The sequence below is a fragment of the Botryllus schlosseri genome, chromosome 10 (genome assembly GCF_051294905.1).
Source record: "Botryllus schlosseri isolate E-star chromosome 10, Bs_hap1, whole genome shotgun sequence".
In the NCBI taxonomy this organism is placed as follows: Eukaryota; Metazoa; Chordata; class Ascidiacea; order Stolidobranchia; family Styelidae; genus Botryllus; species Botryllus schlosseri.
Window position 1 is genome coordinate 15330061 of NC_137245.1, and position 24921 is coordinate 15354981.

General features: G+C 41.3%; 1 protein-coding gene across 2 annotated transcripts in view; it reads left to right on the forward strand.

Moving 5' to 3' along the window:
* The window catches only part of LOC145448042 (peroxidasin-like), a 49677-nt gene that overhangs the window by 14401 nt on the left and 10355 nt on the right, over positions 1-24921 (forward strand). For both annotated transcript variants that reach the window (XM_080326353.1, XM_080326355.1), the window contains 23 exons: positions 1637-1708; positions 1800-1963; positions 2543-2660; positions 2723-2805; positions 3700-3821; positions 6444-6837; positions 7582-7689; positions 7758-7874; positions 9939-10116; positions 11082-11212; positions 12953-13072; positions 14648-14755; positions 14823-14906; positions 15132-15228; positions 17415-17626; positions 18693-18831; positions 18894-19031; positions 19926-20158; positions 21130-21302; positions 22097-22262; positions 22954-23069; positions 24041-24193; positions 24262-24410. In XM_080326353.1, coding sequence (XP_080182479.1) covers positions 1637-1708; positions 1800-1963; positions 2543-2660; positions 2723-2805; positions 3700-3821; positions 6444-6837; positions 7582-7689; positions 7758-7874; positions 9939-10116; positions 11082-11212; positions 12953-13072; positions 14648-14755; positions 14823-14906; positions 15132-15228; positions 17415-17626; positions 18693-18831; positions 18894-19031; positions 19926-20158; positions 21130-21302; positions 22097-22262; positions 22954-23069; positions 24041-24193; positions 24262-24410 — 3375 coding nt within the window. The remainder of the gene's footprint in view (positions 1-1636; positions 1709-1799; positions 1964-2542; positions 2661-2722; positions 2806-3699; positions 3822-6443; positions 6838-7581; positions 7690-7757; positions 7875-9938; positions 10117-11081; positions 11213-12952; positions 13073-14647; positions 14756-14822; positions 14907-15131; positions 15229-17414; positions 17627-18692; positions 18832-18893; positions 19032-19925; positions 20159-21129; positions 21303-22096; positions 22263-22953; positions 23070-24040; positions 24194-24261; positions 24411-24921) is intronic.

Here is a 24921-nt window from a genome sequence, read left to right on the forward strand (position 1 = left end):
GTGATACATCGGCAAGTTACCCATGTTTTGTCTCGCTTGTGGTGAATGGGGGGAGCGTGTTTCCGTGATCGGGTTACATTTCCGCCCTTCGCAGAAACCATCATGACTGTCTGTAGCTGTAGGAAGTGGGATATACATCGCACTTACAAGTTGAATAATGAACAGTGCGATTTTCGATATATATCATTTTCCTATTCTTCAAAATCGTATTTCGTATAAATTAGACCTAAGTAGTGGTGTAATCAGAAAATATAAACAATTCCATAGGTGAACTAATCTTAAAGTATAACTTTGATGTCATAGATATACACACGACCCGGTGTTGTGAACCGCGGGTGAGTCCCAGCAGTTTCAAAAATAATCCCTTGTTTGGTTCATTCTGCTAAAGAAATTGTGTTATTTGCTCATGTGTCAACAGAGTAGGATTAACGCAATAGCGCGATTAACTAGTTTCGAGTGAGCTATAGTACAACTTTCGGCGGTTAACACTTGTCGTTAGGAACTGCTTCATATAGGCTATATCCCAACGATTTTGACTTCGCAATATAGGTAATCGAACAGATCACTGACCAAGTTACCATTCACCCAGTATACGCGATTGGATATGATATTTGAAAAACAACATCTGTCACGATTTACGAGTCAGCGAACACGTGTAGGTGATAACTATCGCTGTTCGGTGTTCACGACTCAGTGCGCTCCACAAATTTTCGTAACTTTGATCGATAACATAACATGTCTTTTTCGATGATTGTCTGTAAATCACCGCGTGCCACTACGGTATGGAAGCACGGAGAAAATATTTTGTCGAGCTAAATTGTGAGAAATTGTCGGCAACTATAACTGACGCGGTGGGTGGATTACGACGGCATGTTTACGATTTCGTCAGTTTTGAAATATGAAATTCGAGGATAGCAATGTGTTTTCACTCATGATGTGCTCATGCATTCTTATCAGATGTAATTTCAGTAGAAGTAGATTCAAATAGTGATTCTGTTTGCTAAATTATTGTTACCGCGCTGTGAACTCGTCGAGTACATTTCTTCTAAAGGCAGTTACCTTTTTGTAGTTGTATGCCGCGATTATGTTTGTTTTGATCATGATCTCTGGAGGAATTCGCGGCATTTCCATGAAGTCTCTGCCCAAACCAGACATTATGAGATTACATACAATTGAATTAATTTGTACCATGTCACCTGCCATTATATTTCATGTCAATAACGCAACCTGCGGTGCTATTAGCTTTGTACGTGCTGTCGCGTGGTTTAAAATCATGTTTCCTCACAATCGTGCATGCAGGATGATCATTAATGATTCTTACGAATATTAATACGGTATATGTTGCAGCGACGCTGCGTTCGCTGTTGCCATGCGCTGATCTTAACACCAAAGCAGATGATAATCGTAATATTCGTAGCACTTTCGATTCTTACGTGATTGCAGCAATACTAAACCTAACCATGCTCAAGTTTTCTTTGTTCGACTACAAGATATTGTGCCTGGCTTACTTTTGCTGTTATATCCGAACTTTGAACCTCCACTATGAGTGAAATTTAAAAATTCCACAATCACCGATCCACTGACTCAATTTCGTCGTAATTTCTCTGTATGACGTAACTACTGCTCCCTTTCACAGATTTATGCAGAACAACCACATTATGACACTGCCCGAAGGTTTGTTCGGAAGCCTTCCATCATTGAAGCGACTGTAAGTAATAAGTATGCCTGCCCAATTGCGCAGTCGAGAATCCAACCCTGCAAACGGATGATCTGATCGGACGCACGAATTAAATTTTCAGGCGACTAGACAACAACCAACTTATCTGCGACTGCGAAATACGTTGGTTCGCCAAAATGTTGCGCTCATTCGGGGGGAATAACCAGGCGACAGCAACGTGCCGTTCGCCGAGATCTTTGTACGGTAGATCTATATCGGATATACCGCTTGCTGACTTTCGATGTAGTGAGTATCGCGATATAATTATTACAAGCACCCAACGTATGGAATCCAATTCTCTATTTTCGAGATTACATCCATCGTCAGTTAGTTGGTAAACTAGTGACTAGTGATAAATATATCTGAGTCGAGCGGTATCAATTTAGCAACGAAGTGTCTTCACCAATGCCACTAATATATTGTGACGTAACAAACAGGAATTCCGCAACAATACGACATTTCACGTCTTCATGAAGCTTGATCTCCCATGGTCAATTAGTACTATCCTTCAGTAAAACGACACATTGACCTGAAGTCCGGCTGTCTCTGTGGGGCAGCCTGATTCCAAGACCATGGCGCCATATTTTATGTACTGTCATGGAAGATGATCGACCGCATTTGCTCAGACTGCCCTTACGCTTACGCGTGGTTTGGCTCACATAAAGTAGACCTACTACAATTGTTGACCCACAACAGCACAGCACCGGTCAGTGGTAGGTAGAAAAATCGATTTTGAGAATTTATAGTTATGAATAACTTCCAATTGAACAACACGTAACCAAGCTAGTTGTCAATGCTTGTAACTTTGCTCAAATTATGTTTAAGGTCCGCCTATATTTATTACCCAACCTGACAGTTTGCAAGTCAGAAGTGAGGAACCTATTTATTTATCATGCACTGTGAGCGGATCGCCCCAGCCAGTCGTAACCTGGTACAGAAATGGGTGAGTATAGCTGTAAATTTTCACATCACGAATGGCAATGGCGGTGATTACGATATTTTCAGTCAACAGGTATATGCAGATACGCGAAGGAGAATAAGTCGCGGTGGGTCGCTGATAATTTTAAGTCCGAAAAAGAACGATGAAGGTTAGCGAAAACTTCTAATAGGGTTGCATTTAAAATAAAAATCAATTTAAATCAAACATGTTTAAAACAAGACCCTTGTTTAAAACAGATTTGTTATTGTTTTCTTCATATTCAATTACGATGTCATAGTTGGTTGACATTGACAAATGAAAATATAGGGTAAATACAGCTCCTTTGACGAAATATCTATGTACTATAGCTATTGAACGTACTATTTTGAGGGTTCCAACCATCCCTATCGTATACGTCGGGGGGGTAATTGTCCGTAGGCTCATACAACATGTTTTTGGGTAAGTATTTGCACAATCATGACATAATTTTTGCAACATAGAAAAACACAATATTATTTTTTTAAAAAGGCATTTGTTTAAAACATATTTTAAACAAAGTGTTTTTAATAACCATTTGTTTTAAATGCAACCCTAAGTATTACTGGGGATATCACTCCATACAAATCAGTGCATATCCCAATAAATTTGAATGTCTTTTAGAATGTATTTACCACTCAAATTGCAATGTTATCAGAACCTCACAAGCACAAACGGTATCGTGATTAAATCCAAGGATGCGTGTCTTACAATGTAATTCAAAGTTGCCTATTTCAGTAATTACATAAAAACTTGAAAAGTATAGAAATAAACACGATGTTCGCGACTTGAGTCACCTCATACACATATACCGCATGCACAGTACACAGTACACATCATGGCCTATAGCAGCAGCGCGTGACCTACGGCCTGCGGACAAATTTCTATTCGACTCGTACAAAGTGACGTCATATGTATTCACTAAGTCACAGTAGGTCCACGACGCCACAATATAGTTGAGAAATTACCGCAGTGGGATTTTCAAGGGCATTGTTCTGTTGGACGATTATACATTCGCAATTTTCAGGTCAGTATAAATGCACTGCGGTAAACAGCGCTGGCGAGATCGAAAGCAGGGAAGCCACTGTAGTCTTCCGACATGCAACTGCCGGGCCTCCATTCTTTATAACTTCGCCAAGAGATCAGAAAGTAAGTATGAAGATATGCTGCTATGAAACCACCAAAGGGGATCGCTAACGATGCACTTCTACTCTTGTCGGAGTACTTATGTATATGTTTTTTGTGTACTTATACTGCTTACTCAAGTTATCACGTTTTTCGATTACTATGTCTATTGAGCAGTTTCAGGACAAAACAACTTACTCGTTACACGTGGAATGTTGAAGAATAGAAAGCAGTTTTGGGATAGGCCTATGTGCAGCGTTTTTATGACTGAGATTGTCATACCATCACGGCAATTGAATACATATTTAGATGAAAGCAGTTAGCCTATATACGCTGTGTCATTGCAGTCAACGCAATTCCGAATGAATTCACTTCAGATTAACTAAAAGTATGCGGCCCCTCGAACAAATCTATACTTTTGAAAGCTACATACTTTTCCAGACTTTCATTTCCTGCTTCGATTTTATTGAAGTAGTTTGCACATGTTTAAATAGCTAGTTCTACCTGCAATTCCTTACTTACGACAGTACTTTTATTTGAGTACGAGGGCTGACTACTTTGAGCCCACCATTGCAAACCACACCACCAGTATAGGAGACCGCCTACAATCTACATATATCGAAAGGCATAAATAAAACAACGGAAAGCGTATCACATATCACGAAACACCATTCTTGTGATCAAGCCGTCGCGTGTGCAATGTGCATGAATAACTTGACAGATGTTGTGCATCAGAGTTGGATCAATTACATTATTTCAGTTCAATTACAATTACAATTACAATTACTTTCATGCATGTTTCCATTACATTACAATTACAATTACTCCATGCTAAAAATATCAAATTACAATTACAATTACAATTACTCCTTGTATGCTTCAATTACATTACAATTACAATTACAATTGCTGCTGTTGAACATGTAATTGAATAATCATAAATTCAACCGTGCTCCTTGACAACCATAGCGTCGTATTTAACAACAATTCAAGTCTAGTTCAGATTGTGTAGTAATAAATGCGTTTATGTGCGTACATAGTATGCCATGTAAGATGTCATTGTGACGTAATATAAGCGTGTTTTGTATGCTCGGTAATTATGGCTCACGTAATTGGAAATGTAAAATGTTATTTACCTAATTTCCTATGGGTTAGGATTAAGGATAGGGTGCAGTATGTCGTTGAAAAAGTATCATAATATATGCACGTGTTGGATTTGCGTATATAGTATATAATTAAAGAAATAATATTACTTTCATCGAGGGACGTAGGAATTAGGATGAGGAGTAAAAACAAAACCGTGCTTTGTCAGATAAGACGTTATATAATATCCAGTGGTCTGGTTAGTTAGCCAGACGAAGTAACGATGCAGCATCGTGATCTGAAATCGTATTGTAGATTGCCAACCCACGGATAGATGCGCAAGATGTGAGTCACGGATGAATGCACCGACAAACGTACTGCAGAGCCGGCTAAAAGCAGCAAACTTTGTAGTCCTAGAGCTGGCGATCCATGCGTCCAAATTTGAAGCATCTGGTCTTTATCGTAAGCTATTGATGTACTAATTCCGAAAATACGAAATAAAATCTCGTCAGGGCAATGTAACTGCTCCAAAATAGCCGTTTAAGGCCGAATGTTCTGAAAAGTGAGAGCGCTGCAGCAGCATGACCACAACAATTACCAATTACGCCCAGCGATTGTTCAGAACAATGCCGATTCCCAGACTTTCACGACTATTTTGGGATGGTACCATTGCCTGGAAATATACTTTTATTGCGGAATCAGTGCGACACTAGCTTTCGATTAGGATCATACATATCAAATTTCGACGCTTGGATCGCCAGCTATGGGACTATCAATTCTGCTGCTTTTAGCCGGTTCAGCAGTTCGCTTCTCGGCGTATTCAATCGTGAGTCACGTGTTGCAAATCCATCCGTTGGTTAGTAATCTAAAAATTGTATACAATGGCAGCCGAGGCCAGCATAGCGGTAAAAATAAAAAAAACTTTGCCCGCAAGGGCGCAGTCAAGGGCTTCCGCGAATGGATCCACCAAATTCCTTGTCGACATTTAAAGAGAATGCATTATAAGTCAATTATTTTATGTTGTGCTTGTCAGGTCTCAATAGCAATTCAATGTAATTGAAATTGTAATTGAGCAAAATTTTTGTCAAATTACAATTGCAATTACAATTACACAAAATAAAAATGCTTCAATTACAATTACATTACAATTACATTGAAAAATGTAATTAATTACATTCAATTACAATTACAAATTACAATTGATCCAACTCTGTTGTGCATACACATTTATTGAACGAATCACGATACAGTCCATCCTCAAGAATACAGTCCATCCTCAAGATTACAGGACCACGACTGACCTATCGATCTCGCTTCCCATGACATGCCGCCCTATTCTTGTCGCTTTCTTTTTCTATACTGTATTCTTTACTTTCATTCAGTGTGCATGCCCCCTCTTTACATCGCCTAGACCAAGGTGGGTGTCTGATTCCATAGACAAATCCAAGTCGCTTCGACATCTTCCTGTCTATTCATTGTATCGCATTTTTTGTGGTGTATTGAACTGATAGAATTTCTAATAAACCAATGATGATGATGATAACTTACGCTGCCTCTATTCAGGTTAAAGCGTCGAAAACTTTCGATCTCGAATGCAAAGCAGGTGGCACGCCAAAACCGACCATTCACTGGTACAGAAACGGCAGCGAAATCTCAGCGGGCAACGGCGTGCTGGTAACCGATTCCGGCTCGCTGCACTTCAGCCGCATCAAACCGGACGACGCCGGCGAGTATAGATGCGTCGCGCGCAATTCGCAAGGCGAAGTCGACGTGCGCGTGACGCTGTCTGTCGCCAGCCCGCCAGCGTTCACCCAAGAACCTTCCGACGTCGGCGTGCTGCAAGGTGAAAGCGCCACGATAACATGTCGGTTTGTCGGCGTACCGACGCCGACGGTCACGTGGTTGAAAGACGGCGAATCGCTGCCGAGAGATCAAAGATATTTGGTAATGGACGCAGGTAACGGAATCTTCCATACTAAACGGAAGTGGCCAGTAACGAAGTTCTTCTGCTTTTTCGATGTAGGGTTTGCACACTTGCGTTACCGACTCAAGCGGTTATGATTTTATAATACTTGTACCTCAAAGTTTTCTAGGCCTAGAGTGCTCACCTTTTACCTACTCGGATATAATTTGCAGCGTTACTTCTACTTCTACTGGTGTACCAATGGCCATACTTTGACCACTTCTGACTTTAAACCGTGAATTATCATCGATGTGTTGTTGATTTGGATATTAGACGTTAGCAACCAGTTTACACTGTGTAAAACGTATATATCTCCGATGTCCACCATAGCGCAGGGGAAGAATCGAGTACACCGCTCTTTCTAGTAGAACATTCTACTTTCACACCCATGCCAATCGGTAAAACGGGTCAAATGCACCGCTTCGTATGGATATATGTTCCAGGGATCTGTTTTCGCGTACCAAGCCAAAAAGGCATGGGATATATCTCCATAAGGATTGCTTAATTAGACTCGATTTCGCCCATTGGATTGTCAAAGCAAAATTTTGTACCGAAAGTGCCGATGGCCTGATTTGCACCCTACTTTATGCAGAAAATCTGATAAATAAAGCTTTTTTCCACACATGAATGTAAAGTGTACAAACCGCTACCAAATGAGCAGAGGTCATAATAACAGCTCTAAGCGTATCGATATCAGTACCAATACCACTTACAAAAGTGATATTTGTTTACGTTCAGGCGACCTTTTAATTAGAGCCACAAGCTCGGCTGACGACGGCCGGTACACTTGCAGAATAGAGAATCCGGAAGGCACTTCAAGTTCGTCCGCGGAACTCACCGTGCAAGGTTTGTACGGTCATGTCACAGTCCTGCCAACATTCGGAACGCGCATATCAATCGATCGAATGTTGCAGTGCCGCCGAATTTCATCGTGCGCCCGCAGAATCAGCGTGTGCGACAAGGCAACACCGTGGACTTTCCTTGTAAGGCGTCCGGGATTCCGCAACCTCACATCGTCTGGACGCTGAACGGTATGGAGAACTGCTGCTCAAATTAACGCGATGACTCAAGCATTATCTCTCAGTCTGAGTCGCTGTGGTTATTTAGTAGACAAATCATGTGCTTAGCACGCATAATCTTAACAATAATAGCTGTCATTCTGATGGTGATTTAGTACATCAATGCAGATTTACCCAATGTTGTGCTCGGTAGCTTCGAAATAGAAACATTCTTTAACTCAAACTGGCAAGTTACCCGATTCGGGGGCTTTTAGCAGGAAATAATTCTATCAGCGTTCTCCGGCGTGTGAAAATGTCCCGCCGCTAAATGAAGGAACTATATTATGAAGTGATTTGAAGATGACGCAACCAATCATCCTGGTTTCTACGGCATTGCGAGATCCGGAATTGACCACTAAGGCTAGCGTAACCATATTTTGGAAATCTGAAAAGAAGACACTTTTTCAAAATTTTTAGACTTGCAATACCAGAGGAACATCATAAAAAAGTGATAAATTTTTCCAAACTCGTGGTCGGTTGACTCGGGGCCCACGTAGGCCCCGGTTGATTAAAAAAGTTCAACTTTCCGGCTCAGATCCCGAATTACCGGCTTTCAACGAGATTTTCCCGTTGGTTGACTAGAAAAAGGTCATCTTTCCGACCCAACTCCCGAAATACCCGTCGGAACGTTAATGAGTACTGATTTCCTATATTTCTGCCGAATTTTACCGTATATTTAACCAATATTTTCAAAAGAGGGAACATCTGGGCGTCCTCCGATGACACTTTCAAAACAGTAAAAAAAGAGGTCAAGTCCTCTTAAAAAAGGACGTATGGTAACCCTAGCTTAGGCAATGTATAAAACGTGTTTAATAATGATTATTTCCAAGCATATGACAACCGAGGTACAGAAGTGGTCGGTAATAATGTAATTCTACATGAACCTAATGTGCGAATGGATGGTAATGGATGAAAGGTCAATGGAAATCATCTTTCCAGCTATACTCGGCTAATTGTTTTTCGAATCAACTACTTCGGCACCATGCTGCTTCAGTTATTTCTACTTGTACTTTTAGTTTGAGCAGCAGCAGTGCTGGGCTTCACCAATCACCACCATTAGTGAAAGATTATAGCGGTTATGTCAAGGATTGATGAAGGTTACTTACAATTTTCGGTGTCATTATTTGCCATTTACCGATGTATAGCTGTCCAGGGATTCTACAGTGCTTGACATGATTTGGTGCGTCGACTGACATCAATGCTTCTAATTATTCTCGTCTGTGACATTGGCTTATGCTATTACCGCAGGAGCCGGTATTGGTATTCCCAAATCAGATGAGTCATATTGTATCCGCATAGACAGTTTCCAGCTGTCTTATTCTTCCCTTACCCGGCATCGTAATGCCATAAACAGAGATTATTCGGCTCAAAACGTAATATTTTCTGTTTATTTGTTATGACATCGTGCACCATTTGCAAGCCTGAGAAAACCCACTCGATTGGTTGTAAACAAGGGAAGTCGAAAGTTCATATAGCTGTCTAAATACTCTAAATCTTTCTGGTGGAGATAATTCCCTGCAGCTTCCATGATAATCTATCGACTCAACGCTCAAATATTCACAGCGTAGCGGTAGAGTTTTCCATAAGAGCCCGGTGTTTGGTTTATACTGATAGCATCTTGCTTCATTGCATTCCTCCTTGCCTTACAAAAGGGATAAAATCGATATGATTGGATGCTATCTAGTGGTCTTCAAAATCACAGGTATTCCACAGCGCTACTGTTACATCAGTGGGAAGCTATATCGACTGCTGATAATATATGTCGCCGATATCATATTTTAATCCAATGTGAGTCATTTAGAGTTTCACGAGTTACAGTAAACCAACACACACTCCCCCGAGATATACTGAGTCATTGCAACGGCGTATTAAATCCGTGAAGGACTAATACATTAACACGGAGCTAATTCCCCGTCTCATGATATTTGAGTTAATAATACATCGAACGATGTAAGGATTAAATTCACCTCGCTGAATAGTATCGGCACTCTGTCAACGCCTATTATACCGCGCGTTCATGATTTGAAACTATTTCAGGTCGGGCCATTCCGAGTAACAACAGATATCATGTGCTGCCATCTGGCACGTTGCGAATTCTGAGAGTGGAAACGGGAGACGCCGGGCTATTGAGGTGTGAAGCGGCAAATTCGCTGGGAGCCAGGAACGCAGACGCGACATTGGAAATTATACCTTTCCAAACTATACAATTCGCCAGGTAAGCGGGTAACACTATCAGCGTTGGAGATAGGTCGGAATCATGTTGGCGTGCTTTCCCACCAGTTTTCGAAGTATAAGATTTTGTGTGCAACTGCGAATTTGACGTCGCGAATCTTCTCATGTTTCATGGATATGATATTATGACAACTAGAGGTGGTCGAATTCGTAAGCGTTGGTAATCAAGTGTGAGAAGACGAAACTGGCGCAAATTTTACTCAATTACACGTGGACTAGGAGCAGCGGTTTCCAAATCTTGTCAAAACTGTACTTCCAGTGGAAATTGGAAATAAACGTTTGAGAAGTACTCCATAATAGTTTCAAAAGGGATATCTGGTCGGATGGTGACATGACATTGGTATACTTAGAGCGGTTAATCAGGATCGAATGCTTCCCGAATTACAGAGTGTATCCACGCGACTAACTCATAACGACAAATAACAGGATTATTATTTGAGAATGGCGAAAAGCTACGCTTGAGTTTTCAAGAAAAATACATAATATTCAGTTACAGTGATTAAGGAGACATTTCGCGCAATTCGAATGACAAGTTCCCGCATGAGAGTGATGAAAAATTCCTCAAAACGTCTTCCTGCTTTGCTGCAAAATTCGTAATGTAAACATTAAGTAGTTTTGGCTACGAAACTGTTCTGTGAAAACGGAAATATTCATAATATTTTAGGTAAGTAGTCCAGTCGGAAAAACCTACTTGAGTACACGGAGAAAAAACTTCGTTACCGAACACAGCCGATAAAATCCCAAACTGATCGATCAGATATCAGATGTAGTCTTCCGACGCAGTGTTCAGCAATTATTTCTGTTCTCTCACTGGCAAAGGAAGTGTTTCGTGGTTAGGAATTATGATATACCTGTTTCAATGCGAATATCGCTCTTCCGACAAAATATACGATATCGAGCATTCGGCGTGACTCCATTTTTCCCCACTGATTTTATCTTTGTCCCCAGGACACCCACGGATCTGACTGTGGATTCTGGAGAAAAAGCTCGTATTCCGTGTCACGTGCGACAAGACACCAACAGCTTAACGTCTGTTACCGTTTCCTGGAGCAAGGACAACGTAGGCATAGTCACAGCAGGTCAGCATAGCATAGTTTCGCGAATGGACCAAGCTTGATTTACAGACATTTACTATTCTCATGCTCGCAAGATTGAACCGTGATTTGGTATCGTCGGGACTGGGTGCAATTACTAAGTTTTCGCCAATTCATGCAGTAATTGTAATCTAATTTGGAAAAAATGTGTGGCTTGGCTATAATACTAATTTTAATGAAACTTTGAAATAACTGTGTAATTTAATTCTACTGTAATTTGAAGAAAAAAACTGTGTAGCTATAATACTAATTTTATAACGTAGTCAAAATACTTATTTTATTGTAATTTTTAAATAACTGTGTAGCTGTAATTCTATTTCTACCGTAATTTGGAAAAAACTGTGTAGCTATGATACTAATTTTCATCTAACTTTGAAACAGCTGTAGCTATAATTCTAATTCTAATCTAATTTGGGAAAATTGCAAATTTACTGGTTGTGCGAGTCTGCGGAGGTGGACACTGGACAATGACGAATTACTTCTACTTTTTCGGAGTACTCGATTAGATTTTGTCCATTTGCAATACTTACAACGGGGCCTATAACTTAGTTATCGTAGGCCCCGCTTACACACGTGATTGTTTTTGGACTACTTTTATTTGGACACTTTCACTTGAATTGGGTTTTTGGCATAACTATTCGCTTTTTACACTTTGGATTTTGAAAGGTAAAAATTAGTTTTGGTATAGGTTTACATTGACTTTATGCATGAAATTGTCATAGGACCCGCAGGAAATAGGTATCAGGGTAACTGAAGATATATTCGGAGATTGTACCTATCGGAGCTGTGGTGCCATCAGCCGTTTTACTTTAGTCGCGAAAATACATCATCATACTATTTCGACAGTGAAGCCACCAGGGGCCTGCGATAACATAGGTTATCTCGGGCCCAGAGCCACCTCAGTTAAGTTAACTTTGGAAGCATGCGTCCCGACGACCAATTCTACTTTTTAAAGGTCCTTACTTGAGTACATTTCAAACCATGCTTCTTCGACTTCCTCTTGAAGTAGTTTTGATATGCTTCAGGGATCACTTCTTCTACTTGTAATTGATTACCACCGCTAACTACTTTGACCACCACCTATGGCACTATATACTTATTCGTGTCGTCTCTTATTCTTTCGTATTATCTGACCATTGCCCCAGAGACCGGAACGCAGAATTCAGCCAACACCTACAATGCAAAATGGTTATAAAAAAGCCAACAATATCCACACCTGGTATATCTGGAAGCTTGCTTCTTTTTATCGCGACTATCCACACAAGACCGCGAAAATGATAGTTGGGTCCGCGAAATATCATCGATATTATCCTACGCTCTCGTTGCAACTTTATGCGCCAATGTCGAGAACTGTTTTTATTGCAAAAACACGTGACTGCGTACTGCATATTTATAATTCCAAAGAACCTGATACTGTCAACTTGACCTTGACGTAATGTAGGTATTTGCTCATAACAAGTGTCATCATAACACGCGAGTTTATCCGTCTTACGCTTGATTGTAAATATTTTTTTGACGCTATATCAAAATTTGCGTCTTCTCCGAATTACATCGCGATGCATATCGATATCAGTAAAGATGATGTAACATAATTGAATGTTATTTTTCTCCGAAGCTATCTTAACAAGTTAACTTATTACAGATTCGACGCGTAATCGTATACATTTGCATTCTCGGTTTGAGTACTCGATTGCATTCGAGATTCATGGATTGTTATTGCTTCAGACGAAAGGTACACCATCACACCCGCGCCAAACAGCTACCTCACTATTCACGATGTCGGACAGGACGATACTGGCCGATACGAATGCGTCGCCAGACGGGGATCTCTGACATCTAGAGCAAGTATGTCGTTAACCAGTGGTGGGCAATTATTTTTCCCGGCGGGCCAAATGTAAAGCAGAAAATACCTTTGCGGGCCGAGACAGAAGTTTAGATCATGTCCTGCGGCCTGCAGTTCTATTTCTAAATTGAAAGCAGTGAATTACATTGTTAACGCATGTTGCTAAGTGGATGCGTAAATACTAGGTTGCGTCCCTAGCTCTGTTTGGCTTGATAAAATAGCCATGCTGTTTTGCTAGTTTCTCTAGGTCCGCATCAGTCAAGTGTATGTATTCACTGCATGATTTTTCTCATAATGCCGACTCAAATTATACTCCGTAAATACGGAGACGTGCTCGGTACTCGCCACGACTGATTTTAGTAAACAAATATTTAGTGCTCCAAATTTTGTTGAAATGTCGGCCTTCAGCCGCATCTTTCATTGCTTAACGTACATCGTTTGCGAGTGAGGTTGGTAGTTAATCACCTGCACTGATTGTATTATTTTAAGAATTAAGATTTGGAAACGTATGACGTAACAGTTTAAAGCACATACCTGGCAACAAACAAGATTTGAACTTGAACATGGAAACAGTGACTTGTAGCTTTAATTGTTACGGCATAATTTGCTATATTGCCTCTATTTTGAAACTGGATAACTCACACGACGTCCGTGGGTCACGTAATCACGATACGTAAATAAGCTAGACTTCAACCTAAACGCATTTCCGGATCAGTTTATATATAGTAATTTTGACCACACATTAACGGTAATGAATACATTTTATGGTCCAAATTCGAAAAAGCTTTTCGCGGGCCAAACGGAAGCTGTTAGTATCATACGCAGTACTATTACAGGCTCTGTAAAACATAGTATTAAGAGCACTTAGTTTAGCCTGCTTTAGCACATGTAAATATTCTTTGTACTAGTGCTTTACGCCGCGACCTACTGGATAAACTATCACACAAACTTCGTTATTTCAATGGACCGTATTGCGATTTTAAATCCCTTTTTACAAGTATTCGCATGCTACGTACGTGGTTGAATTTTGTTAACTTGACTTTCCGAACTCTGCTTGGATTTATATTCTCAGCGTTTCTGGAATAGGGAGTAATTTTTCCAATCGGTATCGTATAATGTACCCTTTTAATTCGAAACAGACGCAAAATACATCTAATGGTCGGATATTGAATTTCGGTAAACCGTAGTGTTAATTAAATTACGAACAAACTGTGTTTTGTTTTGGTGTTCGCCCTAACTCTGTCACCTGGCGTGCCATTCTCCGAATTGTCCATTATTAATAATTGTTACGTTGTTTACCCAACTTGTCATATCTGTTAAATTTATGCTCCGCTGGGTGGATGCGAATACCAATATGAAACCATGAGTCCCTCGACAAATTGATTGATCAATTGAACTCCGTCATACGCTAGTTACAGCCGGGAAGCAACAAATCAGAGCAATCCGTTTTTAGTTGCGAACTAGTATAACGCCGATGCATATCTCTTTTGGTACACAGTGTTTTTAAGGTCATATCGCGAGTCTAATAGAAAATATCTATACTTACTATATCGCTAGCTTACCCCTGTTATATCTAGGCATGACTCTCACTGTGAATGCAAAATCGTCGACCGAAGAGATTACAAGTAAACTATTCGAGATTCTACCAATCGGCTGCCTGGAGAGCGGATGCTCAAGCAACTCTGGTACGGCACCTTCGTACCAACCTTGTTAAAAGCAGCCTAGCGCTAACCATGCCGTTTGACGCGTCAGATATCCGAAGCGACTTATCCGAAGAGGACATAAACGAAGCTCTACGAAGCCTTGGTATTCAACGAAGGGGAAAGAGACAGATCGGTAAACAGCGGACCGCAAAAGTAGCTCTAAGTGCCTAGAAATTACGCGCTATTAGGATAATGCTTCGGTAACTTGGCGAAAGTAGTTTTTGCCTCCGTTTCAACGCCTTGTCTCTAGACCGGGCCTTGATAATAATCCTATGTAAGCCTCAGAATTTCGAACTTGGCATCTCGCCGGGTTGACATATCTCAAGTGTAAGCTAGACGCCTTTGATTTTGTTTACAGTTGCTAGCGATCTGGAGGAACTTTCAAACAGCATTAGAGAGGTTTCTAGCAACGTCGACGGTGCCATCAACAACACCATACATCACTTCAACGACAGGTGAGAAACTGCGTCGGAGTTTTAAGGGCGACACCGGAAATATGGGCGCAATTGTATAATTCTGGTTTCCGCTGCTTTGCATTTTGAAAATTTAATGTTTTGGATGCAGATTACTGTTTATGTGATTTCGTATTATAATCCGGTAATACGCAACAGGTAAGGCATACTGATGAAAACACGCAGTTTTTATTAGAAATGTATGGATTGCATTCATAATCTCTCGGCAAGGTAATCGTTCCATTTAAAATTCCAATGCTGTTACCAGGCGATAATGAGTTAATGGCTGAGTCCTGTATCATTTCATTTCCGTGTTTCATATGCGAAGTGCAATAGTTTCTGGTGGTAATCTACAAAGTAACGCGTTAAGACTACGACCTTAAGCCTCTCCCGGGACTCATATAAGGCATATTATCACGCCACCATCGAAAAGAGCTTCTTTCAAGTAACTTCGAATGGCAACATCATAAGACGGATATCACTTAGTTATCCTCCGAATAATCCAACCGTCACATACGAATAATAAGGATGATAGCGTATGCTTGTAAACACGAAGTGACTTGAAGTTTCACCAGCATGAGTTGTTTCTGATCAGAAACTCTGTATAGCTAAAAAGGCAAGCGAGCGCATATATTATTAGGTGTATGATGCGTGCTTTTTGTGATATACCGTCCCCGGTAGACTCGCATGCACTTTCACCGCGATAAATCTGTCTCAAAATTAATTAGCGAGCTCCAAGCCCGCAGCTGTGCAATTATATGTTCTATTCAACACGTTATAGTCGTTACACTCTATAAAAAGAAAGACAGGCGGCAGCACTAATTTAGTGCTTTTCATTATTCCCATCGTAAGCTGGAATAGATGCTCACACTGGATGAAATAGAGATATATGTACGAATAAGGGCGGATTTCATTTTAGCGATTTGTCATCCCCGGTGTCTGGAAAGGAGGACCAGCAGCATTCGTCGGTATATGCCATAACGTGACCATGTTTTAGCTCACACCGTACACACATGGGTCACAATCATGGCAAATGGTACCAAATTATTCTTTCATAACCATTCCAACGGGCGAAAACGAGTTAAATGCACCAACTTTTGAGTGGATATATCCTAAGGGGTGTAGTGGATTGTGTTCATGTGTGCAGGCATTTTGTGCCTTTTTGGGGGTAGCGCATCAATACAGAACCCATGCTACCCCTTGAATGTATAAAAATGAATGTATTTGAGTCGTTTTCATCTATTGAAATGGACGTGACATCAACATTTTAGTCTGGAAAGTTCCGTGGGCCTGATTTGTGCACCATTCTATGGTGGGAGTCGACGAAATAGACGATTTTCGGGTTTTCGCGTGATTTGTACGCTTCTCAAGCCTAGAACGGAAAGCGGGCCGCGCTATAGAAGTCGGCTCAGGAATTATAATAAAGAGTATCCAACTTGTGTCAATTAACCAACGTATAGTCGAAACACCATGGATACTAAAACAGCTTGACTTGTCAAGGTTTTGCCTACTTGAACCATTTACGTACCAAGTGAAGTGAAGTGTTTTTAATATAATTCCAGTTCCACTACTTGCTTTTTATTTTGGTTCTAAAAAGTAGTAACGGAGCCTACGATATCGTAGGCCCCGGTAGTAATTATCTTTATCTTGAATTTGTATAACGTTTATCAGTCAAATTGTCAAGAGAATCTCTTAAAATAGAGCCTGTATCACCGTAACGGAATATAGTTCGGGGATTACGCCTATATTTATACCGCCATCAGTCACTTTGAGTTAGTCGCGAATATACAACTTTCAACTACGAAAGTAGCCACCTCAGATTAACCCCTAAAAGTATTCGGTCCCGCAACCAAATCTACCTCTTCTTCCTCTTGAAGATACTTCTCGAGTAGGCCAACTTTTCTGACTTTCATTTCCCGTACTTCCACTTGAAGTAGTTTTGAGATTTCTTGGGTTTGGAACTCGCTGCTTGTACGCACAACGCACAACGTACATGTACAATGTACATTGTACCAGTACATGTAATCTAATAAGAAATTTACTGCGTTACTTATAATTCGACTTGAATGGCCATGTTGAGTACTTTGACCAACTCTGTTTCTACATGCGTATAGCTTTGCTATCTATACCAGTTAACTATGGAATAGTATTGCATAGTATCGTCAGCTAGGCTGTATCTTTGCTTGCAGACGGCACAAGCAGACCGCGAGCGACTTGTTGGCCCTGATGAGGTTTCCCTCCACCCTCCGGGGAGTGAATATGATGCGCGCCGCTGAAGTGTTCGAGGTCTCCCTACAGCTCATAGAATGCTGCATCAAGCGCGGAATGAAGCTCAGACAGTTCGCCGTGACCCACAACCACGTGGTGCCGGAGGAGAAGGCTCTGAGAGACACTGATTTAGGTGAGTTGTGCGGACCTGTTGGTTGCGTGCTGTGCTGGTGACACACGCGATGTCGCAAGAGACATTAGGAACAAGAATATACATTGAATACCACTGAAGAAGGAAATTAGGAAGTTTGCGTCCCAACGTCGCATTGTCATGTGCGAAAAATATGAAGAACATATATTCTGTGGAACAGAAGATATTATAGTCTATCTCAGTGGTTCCCAACCTCTGGTGCCCGTACGAATCAACTTTCCCGCGGCCTAATATAGGTATCTCAATTTTTTCGCAATTGCTAAATGCGAGAGCTTGTCCGTTAATTAGAGAAATCAAACACGACATCTTAAACTAAATTATAAGTTTAGAACGTGTAATTTAGAGCTCTATGTGGAGTGTTATATAGTTCATGGTCTATTTCGACTAATCCTACGTCACAATGTTGTTTGTGATAATCATGGTGTTTGCCGACTACTATGGTCCTTTACACCAGGCCGATATTTCTTTTTTTGATTTCGTATCTGCCGTCACGATGTGTTACCAAACTGATTAAAACTACCATAAAACTCACTTGAGACCAATAATATGTGACAGTTGAGAGTATTGAAACCAAATTTGACGAATGTCGGCGTTACACTTTATCGATATTTGAAAGGGTATTAGAAGCTAGCAACAGCGAAGTCTCATTTCTTTGAAAAGAAACGCAACAATTGCAATAGAGATCGCGATGTTAACAGGACTTTTCCTTGCAGAAGCCTCGCATATTAGGTTTAATATCACAAAAGCAGCAGCAGATTTCTCCTTAAATTAAAGTTCCAATTCTTTGTTTTGACCTGCATTCTTTTGTCGTAATTACATTTCGTGTTTATTTTGATTCTTGACAGTTCACCGTCCACAAGCCGAAATGGTCGAGAACCATTGCCCTGGGCTACTAATTTTTGATTTTTCACCGATGTCACTCCATCACAGCTCACAGCAGCCTCTAACTCGCAAAACTCTTTAAAATTGATTTGTGGAATGCCTTTCTGTGTTTTCCGCTAACTGTAGTTTCATGCCGGACTGTCAATACCCTACTGTCAATATTCAGACACACTGGAAGACGCGGCGGTGCATCCAAGCACGCCTGTGATCGGCAGCGAGATCGTGTCCGTTGTCGCTAATTTATCGGGATGCTCAGGCCACCAAAAGCTTCCAAATTGCTCTGAAGATATTTGCTTCCACAAAAAGTATAAGACGAAACACCGCGTGATGACACTTGAATTTTCATGCTCACTTTTTGACAATGCAGGTACAGATCGGCCGACGGGACCTGCAACAATCTACAACATCCGATGTGGGGTGCTGCGCTAACGCCGTTTCATCGCTTGCTCAAACCTATCTACGAAAATGGCTTCAATTCGCCGGTCGGATGGGACCATGATAAATTGTGGGTGTTGTCAATTACGTTTTAGGCATCCTGTTGGACCAGATGCCATAAAGCGTGCCAAACCGGAACATGCTGGGTTTAAACAAGTGGTGTTCAATCCGTGTAACGGTGCTGGTTCACATCTACTTTTCGACCGGCCGATAAATGCATTTCAATTTTATCCTCAATTTAAAAATGTAAGAGGTTGAATGAGGAGTTGCTCATTACCTGAGAAATAAAACATGTCATTTCGAGAATTTATAAATTTAGGTCGTAATTTATAATTTAGAAAATTAAAAATTGACGAAATTACACAAGACACTTTGGCGACACTTGACAGTATAAAAAGAATCTAGCAATCAGTAAAGTCGCATTTATTTCAAAACAAATACAAGAGTCTCAACCGAGTTGGTGGTGGTACGTTAACTTTACGACCTTGTCATACAGAAACTTCAATAGATCCCACTCATCACAAATACACAGCAGTATATTTCTCATTTAATTAAAGTTGCAAATATTTGTGTGGAGATGCATACGTTTTTGGTAATTTCATTACATTACGTCCAGAAGAACGATTTTCAGAATTCACTGCCAAATCGCATCAACCACGAAAAGCAACATAATGTGTATTTGGCCGCGTCGTATGGTCCTGTGTAATTTTTATAAACTGCCAGCGATCTTATATTCTCCTAGGGTAGGATGGGCTGAACTTGCTGTTGATAAATCACTAAACCCCAGTAAAAGCGAGAGAATTATCGTTGGATTCAGCGAATGTTCGCAATGCAACATAATGATTATACTTACTTTCACCACGTGAGGTCAGATTTGCGCGGAAAATTATCATCCGCGTGTTCAGTTACTGCTTTGGACTAACACGAAATATAACGGCATGAAGATACTCGTGATTTTTTACAGGTATCGTGGTAGAACCTTGCCGAGTGCTAGGCGCGTATCGCTGGAGGTTTTGGTGTCACGGGAACAAAGGCCGGCGGCGGATGCCGAATTTACACATATGACAATGCAGTGGGGCCAATTCCTCGATCACGACATGGACTTTACCACTATGGCCCCCAGCGTGCGGAGATTTTCTGATGGAGCCGCATGCAAAGATTCGTGTAATCACGACGCTCCTTGCTTCCCGATATATGGTGAGAATTACTATTTGATATAGTGTGCTCGAAATTGATGTAGTCGGTTGAAGTAGCTATGATCATATGTTTCGTTCATCGTAGGCGTCTGATAACTTTGTAAACCTACGGAAGGTTATGTATTTATTAATACACAACGATAGGTCCGAACATATAGGCGTCGTATTACTATTCATACCAGTGATGGGCGACTTCTCATCAATTATTCTGTGTAAATATATACGAGATGTTGATTTTTATGCCTGTAAATGATATACATTTGCTTCATAGTGGATAATAATACATTGATTCTGTAATATTTCCCTCCAGCGCAATGACTTAGATTAGGAATTCCACATAATCTGAGGATTCGAAGTATTGTCATCCGTTTTCGGCATCTTTTATACCAGTAATTCGTTTCTGACTACTTTGAATCGCGTCATCCAGAGATGGCATTAATCCTAGGGGTGGCAAAATCAATTATCTGGGTGATTCGCTTCCGAGCATCGAATTGGGTGTGCGACATCATAACATTGAGTCATGTTTGAAGAGTTTGCATACCTATTCATGTGATCACGATTCAGTAAATAATGTAATCTGCACTCAAGCACAAATAATTCCAATTTGACAACGCTAACTATGACATACGACATCTGTGACAATACCAGAGGTCGATAACTTCTGCGTACAAGTGTTGTTTTCCACGAACTCGTGCCACATTTTCTGAATGATATGATGAGGCAATCAAGATTTGAAGGCCCGATCGGGGGGAGAACAAAATCGGAACAACGATTCCCGTTGATAAAATGTCTCTTGGTGACAAGGGACAAATAATCTTCCTACTAGAAAACATCGACTTTCGCTATACCCGACTCGAATAATCAAAATTCGTATTAGATTCGTATTCGAACACTCGAATCGTTATGCCCAGTCCGAATTGATCCTAGTTGGTTTTTAAAACATCGATTCTGAGTAAACCCATTCACCTTCAGTGCACGGGAATGATCCTAGGCGTCGCCATTTCCATCACCGTTCGGATCATCATCACGGCGCGTCAGGATCCTCTTCTTCATGTATGGAGTTCACTCGATCCAGCGCCGTTTGCGGGTCCGGAATCACGTCTGTCTTCTTCAGCGCCTTGTCGCGAAGAGAGCAAATCAATCAGGTACAAAAGAATCTATTTCAATTGTTGTCCAGTATCATAAATCTCCATTGTTTAGAAGTATATGATCCAAAGCTAATAAATTATCCGATAATGACGATAGATAATCCCTTTCTCTGATTAATTGTAAGGTTACGTGTGTACCGACTCCCTTTAGTGTAATAAAATATTGGGTTACTGTCATTCACATAGCCAAGAAGTCATCAACCTTCCTCCTGTAGGCTTCTTCTAGTCCAAACACCTAACTATCCATTGACAATCAACTCGCAGACACCAGACTCATCAATAGGGCTGTAAATACCGATGATAATCAACGGCGCAATCTTCATAGTCATTAAATGCGAGTCGGCTGTTTTTACGATTTGGCTATACGAATGGCAAACACCATCTTATTTCGCCTATGCGTTCTGGACAATGCCGGCTGAAATTTCATTTGTTTCATATCGCACGCGGAGATTCACCAACGTGCAATCATTGCCATGTTCCCGATACCGTTTTCTTTTATCTCGTTTTAAATACCAGTTTCATGAAACGTTTATTTCTGAGGTTCATAATTATACTTGCGAAGTCATTATTCTGCTATGACGTCATGCAGGTGGTATTTGAATATTCGATTCGACTCGAAGCCTAAAACTCGCATTGGAGTGGAATCAGATACTTAATTTCGGCCAGCCCTCATCATAATATTAGTAATAATAATAAATCCGAACCTGGTTGTTTTAAGTAAAAGCAGACTTCTACTTTGTAAATAGTACACCTAGCGTGTCTTGCGTTCTAATCTACAACTACACTTTTAGATTACTTCCTACATCGACGCATCCAATGTCTACGGTAGCGGGAAAGAGGAAATCGACAATGTTCGCGATCTATCCTCTGATTTCGGACTACTCAAAGAAGGCCAGCCGTTGGAACCCGGGCAAAAAGCCATCCTGCCTTACAATGTGTACTCCGATTTGGACTCAGGTAGCGAAACATATCCTTACTCAGCTCTGCATTTAAATCGGACGAATTGCACTGTGAATGCATGGGTGGAAAGTAGGTGTAATTACCAGATTTACATCCATTCTGAGGGGTGCTAACAGGCCGAATACACCAATACTTATGAGGCTATTTTCCAGAGGATATAGTGGATTCAATTCACACGTAGCTTACCACATGCGCCTTCTTGGTACGCGAAAGCAGAACCCACTCCACCCTTGGGATCTATTTATGTTGGAAGTAGGGGTATTTCACTCACCCTTTAGAATTGGTATGAACTGAAGGTCAATTTTTGTACCAGAAAGTGCATTTAACCCGGTCTGCATCCGACCCTACGGTGAGAATCGGTAAAATACACAATTTTCGTCTACAGCGTCCCTGGATATACTTATCGTTATTCATTCACCGTTGTGATCTATTTTCATCGGATGTAGGGGTATTTAACTCGCCCTTTAGAATTGATGTGCATGTGCACTGAAGGCCAAATGTTGTACCAAAAAGTACATTTGACATGGTCTGCACCCTACCCTACCCTAAAAATCGGTGAAATGCACAATTCCCGTTTGTAGTGTCCCTGAATATGCAGATCATTCATTTTTGAAGAAACTCAGCTTTCCCAACGTCCACGATTTATTACAGATGTTTCGCTGTATTACGATTACCATATCTATTTCAGAGGTGTCTGTGATCAGACCCGTGGCCCCGATCGAGTGCCGGCGCGGCGATTCTGAATCCCCACAAGAAAGAAGCGTGCCCTGTTTCTTGTGCGGAGATTTGAGATGCAACGAACAGGTATGTCGAACGCGGGGATATCTTGAAGCATGGTGAACTCTTGAGACTACCAGATTTCGGCGATGATATCAAATCAAACAGGCCTACTCGCTGGCTCGGCGGTATCTTAATATTTGCGTAACGTTACTGAATTATTTGGAATTCTCCTCATCTCGATATGCGTTTCGCAATTTCCTACGTGGCCATCAAAATGTCGCACTAGTGTCATCAATCGGTAACCTATTCTTATCGCGCCAGATTAAGATCAATAAGATCGCAATTGATGGTGATAAAGGTCGCCTACAACGTAACGAGACAGGTGTAATCATGACTAAATGTGATACCAACTGTGGCAAATATCGCAAACCAAGCCGGAGCAAAAATTCCTGCGGTGTTTTACAATTGAAAAATTTGCATGTAAACAAATTCTGCAATGCGCCGATCGCAAGACGCGACCCTGTAGTTCTCAACGCGAAAAGGCTGTGTATAAGAGGGCGCGCTAAACGTTGAAGGCCCAAACTCACCGCTACGCGGATTTAATTAAACACTGTCAGTCCCTTGTTCATTCGTCGATGTTTCTTCAATTTCAGGTTCTACAGTTTTAATATATCGGCGGAAAATAGGATTATTTAGCAGATTTTCACCATAGCGTATGGTGATCATACTGCTGGCATTTTCTGGTACCACGGTTGGCTTTCAAACTCATTTCGAGGGGTGAAAACAGTCGAATACACCAATCCCTGAGGAGAAATATATCAGGGATGAATCTCCATACGATTTCGGTGCATTTCACTCGTTTTCACTCACTGGAATGGATATGAAAGATACATTTTGTTCCAGGAAGTGCCGGTTACCCCATTTAAGGTATGGCGGAAATCGCCGCAGCGTTTACAATTTAGGCCTAGACATCAACTCGAAATCCTTCTCTCGCATCCTGCAGTCCACAGCGTTCACGTAACTGCTCGGGTTAAAGTTCCTGTCATTTTCCAAAGGTAAGCCTGACCGCCATGCACACGATGTGGATGCGCGAGCATAACCGTATAGCCAGAAGACTGAAAGGACTCAACCCGAGCTGGAGCGGGGACACGATTTTCAACGAGGCGAGAAAGATTGTTGGTGCGGAAATGCAGCACATCACTCATTCGGTACGGGCTAACGCGCTTTGCTTGGCATGTGCAGAAAACCGAATTCCATATTTGTTTTCTTCTCACAGCATTGGCTGCCGAAGATTTTGGGACCTTACTTCGAGAAAGTCGGGCCTTACAGGATGTACGATCCGAACTCGCCGGCGTCCATTGTAAATGTGTTTGCCACGGCGGCCTATCGGTTCGGACACACTATGATTAATCCGATTATGCACAGGTATATATTTTTGGTATGTTGAAGCTTTTGCATCTCTAAATATTTATTGAAAATTCACTATTTTCCACAGAGTTTGTAATGACTCAACTAATATGCGAGGCCGTAGGGGATGTAGCTCAGGTGGTAGAGCGCGCGCTTAGCATGTGCGACGTACCGGGATCGATGCCCGGCATCTCCATTGACTGTGTTTTTCCCTTCCGTTTTCACTAGAATCATCGTCTTTGCAACATGATTGCATCATTACAGCTAAGAGTTGGGGATGTAGCTCAGATGACAGAGCGCGCGCTTAGCATGTGCGAGGTACCGGGATCGATGTCCGGCATCTCCAATGTCTGCATTTTTCCCTTTCGTTTTCACTAGGATCATCATCTTTTCAACATGATTGCATCATTGCAGCTAACAACCGGGGATGTAGCTCAGATGGTCGAGCGCGCGCTTAGCATGTGCGAGGTACCGGGATCGATGCCCGGCATCTCCAATGAGTGCACTATCCCTTCCGTTTTCACTAGGA